The sequence below is a fragment of the Mus pahari genome, chromosome 4, assembly GCF_900095145.1.
Source record: "Mus pahari chromosome 4, PAHARI_EIJ_v1.1, whole genome shotgun sequence".
NCBI lineage: Eukaryota > Metazoa > Chordata > Mammalia > Rodentia > Muridae > Mus > Mus pahari.
In genome coordinates this window covers 55,783,773-55,788,507 of record NC_034593.1, presented here as the reverse complement: position 1 = coordinate 55,788,507, position 4,735 = coordinate 55,783,773, and the positions used below count along the sequence as shown (strand labels likewise).

The following is a 4,735-nucleotide window of genomic DNA, read 5'->3' as shown; positions in this document are numbered from 1 at the left end:
CTTGATTCCTGGACCCATGGATCCTGACTATGGGAGAAACTATACCATATATTGGAGGCTGACTCAAAGCATATACTGCCTTCTGGAGAACCCCAGCCCAGACCTCCAGGCTGCTGACACCTAATTGATGCCATAATTGTGTTTTTAAAATGCCTTTTTCATACTTCTATCTGCACAGCTGTTTTAGAATAGGAACAAGGTAAGACCGGTGGATTCCATACTCATGAATTAAGTTTCTTGTTCAGAACCAATACTGTGTAGAATGCTACAATGTTGGACAAGGCCTTCTGTAAGTCCATAGATGTTAATCTTGGCACAAGAGTTATATTCAGGAAAGGCAATCCATAACCTGAATAAGTATTTACTACATTAAGGACAAAGTTATACTTTTCATGGAGGAAGTGGTTGAATATAGTCAATCTATTAACAGGTAACTGGTTGATCATTGGTCAATGGTACTGTATTTGAGACATAACTTTTGTCTCTGCTGTGGGTAGATCTGGCACTCAGGTCAGGCTTGGTGATTGGAAGCCCATGTATTATCTACATCTCTGTTACTATAGCCATTTTTCTCATGGGTCCATTGGCCAATGCCAGGAATAGCTGAGGAAAGAGGTTGACTGTCTATGGAATAAGTCATTTTATACACTTTATTATTGAATTTCGCCTCTGCTGAAGTCACCTTTTGATGAGCACTTACATGGGGCAGTAGTATGTTCACATCCTTTTCCCATTTGGAAAGACATATTCACATACTTCTTCCACGGATGTTATTCTCACCAAGTTTTCAATCATTCTCTTTCCAATTCCCTGACCCTCCAGACAGTCCATTTGCTAAAGTCCATAAATGAGAAAACAAGTGCACATCTGGCTGTTTCTCCTAACAAACAAAATGTCTGACCATGTATACTACCCAAAGTTCTGTCCACTGTGAAGATTTCCCTTCGTGGGTTTCTTTTAGGGTAGCCGCAGAAAGGGGTTTAATGTTGCATTTGTCCACATAGGGTGGTATCTGCATAACATCAGAACCATCAGTAAACCAGACCCTAGTCTTTCCTTCTTAGTCAATCAAAAATAAGGAATACTTCATGAGTCTACAGGTATATACTTGGTAGCAGACAACATTATAACAAGAGTAGAAACCATAGGCATTTGGGCAACTTCTTCATGTGCTTGTGTGACAACCAAGAATAGCCACTAGGGTAAATATTGTTATTGCTATTGAAATCAAGTGGGTACCCTGGCTAAGGAGCTTGGACTTCATTACAGAAGCTGCAATATTGTAATTTGAACCCATCTCTCCAACTGCAGAGTCTAACTGATATTTCACCCTCCCTCTTAATAGCACTATCTATTTCATTTTTAATTTGCATATCCTTTTCATTGAACATTCTGTTCTTGTAGGAAACGTTATGCCAATAAAAATCTGTGCATTGGGAAAGCTCAGCTTTCTCACTTGCTTAGGTCATATACATACATAGTCTCTTGTTTCTCCACAATAAAGGTTAAATGGGAGAAAGAGGGGTTGTGCTTTCCAAAGTCTCCTGTCACCCTGTAGACAATTGGCAGCAGGAGAGCAGCAGCTGCCACACTCTTCAGATATCTCTCTATTTAAAGTTCAAAGAGGCGCAGGATAACAATAAGGAAGAAAGACTTGTGGCCCTGACTAAGTCACCCAACAATAGAAATGGCTGAGAAAGGTGAGTGGAAAGGTATAGGGGGTTCTTGGCAAAAGCAGTTTTCAGATTAGTCTATTTTACATTTTTAGCATTTTGACCATGAGAAATATACGATCTCTGTTAAAGAACTATTAGCTACATATTCTGGTGTGGCTGCAAAAAGCATTAAATATGCAGTTTGGGACCATGTCTGTAATAATTTTGAAATGATAAATAATTTTGAAATGATCAGTGAAACATAATAATTTTTGGAAAAGTGGATTGTAAACTATTATTCCTCAGTATTGAACTAGCTCTGAGATCTTGGGAGTTGGTGGGCCAGAAACAAGAACAGCTGAGTGCTGTTCGGAGCAGTGAGAGAGCCTCTTCAATCGGCCATCCTGCTCCGAGTCTATATTATGACTGTCAAATGAGAATACCGAGCTTAATCATCTCTGATATGCTCATATCTGAATTAATTTTTCTAATTCTTAAACCTTAATTCATATTTGTATGCTTATATAAAATAACTGATTCCAATATGACAAAATCGACAGACTGAATATATCTTTGTCTGAGAATCAGTTTTAAAATATGTACATGGACAGCTTAGCTTTCAATCCTGACAACAAGCTTGCAAGACATACATATATTACCATCCCTGTTTTCTAGCTAAGAAAATGGAGATTGTGAGGGTTAGTATGGGTTAGTATGTGTCCATAGTCACTAGGGAGTGGTGGCTCCAGGACTTGGACCTTCATTGTGTTACTCCACAATGGAGTGACCCTAAGAGTAATTCCAGTGGTAGCCAGTTTGGTAAGCTTGGAGTTGGACAAACAGTAAAGCATTTTGAAAAAGCTCTTGCATTTAAAGAGAAATTTTGTTGATATTTGTACCATTGATGGAAGCAACCTGGGAAGTACATTGGGTTTCATGTATTACCATTTCCAAGTGATGCTTTAATTTATGGTAGAAAAAAAATATTGGTGCTAAAAAGATGACCAAAGCAGTTGTACTTGGTTAAAATGCACAGACTGTTACAATGTTTTAAAAGGCATAGCAAATAAAGGAATATTTACTTTTAGAGCTCAATGACATGCAAATTTTATTAAAACATGTGTTATAAAATTTTATTAAAATACACATGCATTAAACATTTATACTTAATTGGAATGTTTATGCATTTTCAAGTTCTTTGAAATTGACAGAAGTACTGTATCACTTACATGAATAATTAAAAAGAATACTGTCATGTACTTTCACTCTAATGGTATCTTAATTCACAAAAAAATTCTTTCTCCCAAATGAGACTAAAGTATGTCTCATAATGTTTGCTTTACCCTTAAAGCAACAGCATACGGCAGGTAAGGAGGGGAAGGTTTCTCCCTACAGTGGATTGTGCCTCATTCAAGGCCACAAGTCAGAGAAGCAAGGGAAGCCCATTTTTTCAGATAAGAGAGACTTCAACGTTTTATGAAAAACCTTGAATCTATTAAAATTCATTTAAACTTCAGAAAGTTGGCTATTATGAAAGTATCTTCTAATTTTAGAAGTACCACATCTCCAGGTGACTTTATTTTAATAGCATTAACAACCCTTCACATTTGAAGTGATGGAAATTGTAATGGGACTGCTCTTGCTAAGAACACCCATTCTCTTTCTTAGCTAATAGCATATGAACTCATTGTGCTCTTCAAGTAAGAGTAAGTCTTAGTCTGTAACATGGAGACATTAATTCTATAAGATGTCTTTCTGTGATGCTTTTCAATCTTTTGGGTGGGGTATATGCATGCATGTTTACTGTATTATAGTAACCCATGAATACAAATTTATAGGCTAGATACAAGCAGGAGGTGCAAGAAGCATTACACAAGTGTCTTTCATGTGTGTTGGATTTTTCTTGTCCATACAGACAAGCTAAGTGCTGGTGGTGATAATAATTAACTTTAAAGAAATACTTATTTTAATGGTGATTATGTAAGGAATGATGTTTTCCTTTTCCTGTGAAGTTCAAGATTAAAGTCTGTTATTGAGTTCACGAATAATTTCCAAAACAATCTAATCTTGTATGTTATAAGTTATTCAGTTCAGTAGGAACTACCTCACAGTAGTTATATTGGATTGTTGCTATGTAAACAGCTGCTAGGCCCATCTCTGAACAAACTCATGAGTATGTTCTGTATACACTAAACATAGGCACAGTGGTTCAAGTTTACAAAGCTTTGCACACACTGTATCATTTGACTGTGGAAGCAACCAAGACAGAGAAACTACAAGTTCCACCACCCAGCCGGAAGCTTCAAGTTCAAAATTGCACAAGGTCATGGAACATAAAAGGGTGACCCTGGTTTGAACCCAAATATCTGTTTCAAATAGCCAGGGCTTATAATTCATTTGCAGGCTGCCTTCTGAAGAAAATAAGACAAAAACACTTATGTATGAGTCCAGTCATTGCATGCTTTACCCTTAGCTACACCAGAGATCATTCATTATTTTGCTTTGTTCAATGTCAAAAGGATCTAGTGAATCTGTTTTCATTGCTTCTAAGCAGAGTCAACATCACCACACCTCATGGTTCCCATTCTTCTCCTGGTTGGATGGATTGTAGGCTGCATCATAGTTATTTACCTTGTCTTCTTCTAGAAAAGTAAGTGTTTTAATAATGGATGTTTGTTTACAACATAATTGTTCTTGAATTGATCTTCCACTGTTTTACTAATGAAATGCTTTGTCATTTAGGGAAGAAGACTTCAATCTGACACCATTTAGAAGAATAAAAAAACAGGAATATAACTCATTATTAAAGGTGTCTTGTATTAAATAGCTGTAGTATTTCCTATCCTTTGGAAACTAGAAAATTTTTTTACATGAGAATACATTAATAATTTGCTTGAAATTACAGATAAAAAATATCGAAGAAAATCATATAAACTGAAGAGATAGGTCAGCAGTTTAGAGCACTGGGTGCTTTATAGAGGACCTGGGTTCAATTCCCAGTACCCATGTGGCAGCTCACAATGTCTGTTACTCTACTTTCAAGCAATCCAACACATTCTTCCAGCATCCTTGAACACCAG

The 4,735-nt window shown here is 36.7% G+C and overlaps 1 protein-coding gene across 2 annotated transcripts; it reads left to right on the top strand.

Annotated features, from left to right (window-relative positions):
- Nucleotides 1-1,623: 1,623 nt before the first annotated feature.
- On the top strand, nt 1,624-4,485 carry Strit1 (small transmembrane regulator of ion transport 1). Of its 2 annotated transcripts, none has more exons than XM_029537201.1 (3): nt 1,624-1,700; nt 4,210-4,305; nt 4,398-4,485. In XM_029537201.1, the coding sequence occupies exons 1-2, from the start codon at nt 1,688-1,690 to the stop codon at nt 4,299-4,301; spliced, it is 105 nt and encodes a 34-aa protein (XP_029393061.1). In that variant the 5' UTR covers nt 1,624-1,687; the 3' UTR covers nt 4,302-4,305; nt 4,398-4,485. The 2 variants fall into 2 exon arrangements, with proteins under 2 accessions (XP_029393061.1, XP_029393060.1); XM_029537200.1 differs by having other exon boundaries at nt 1,626-1,700; nt 4,207-4,305.
- Nucleotides 4,486-4,735: the final 250 nt, after the last annotated feature.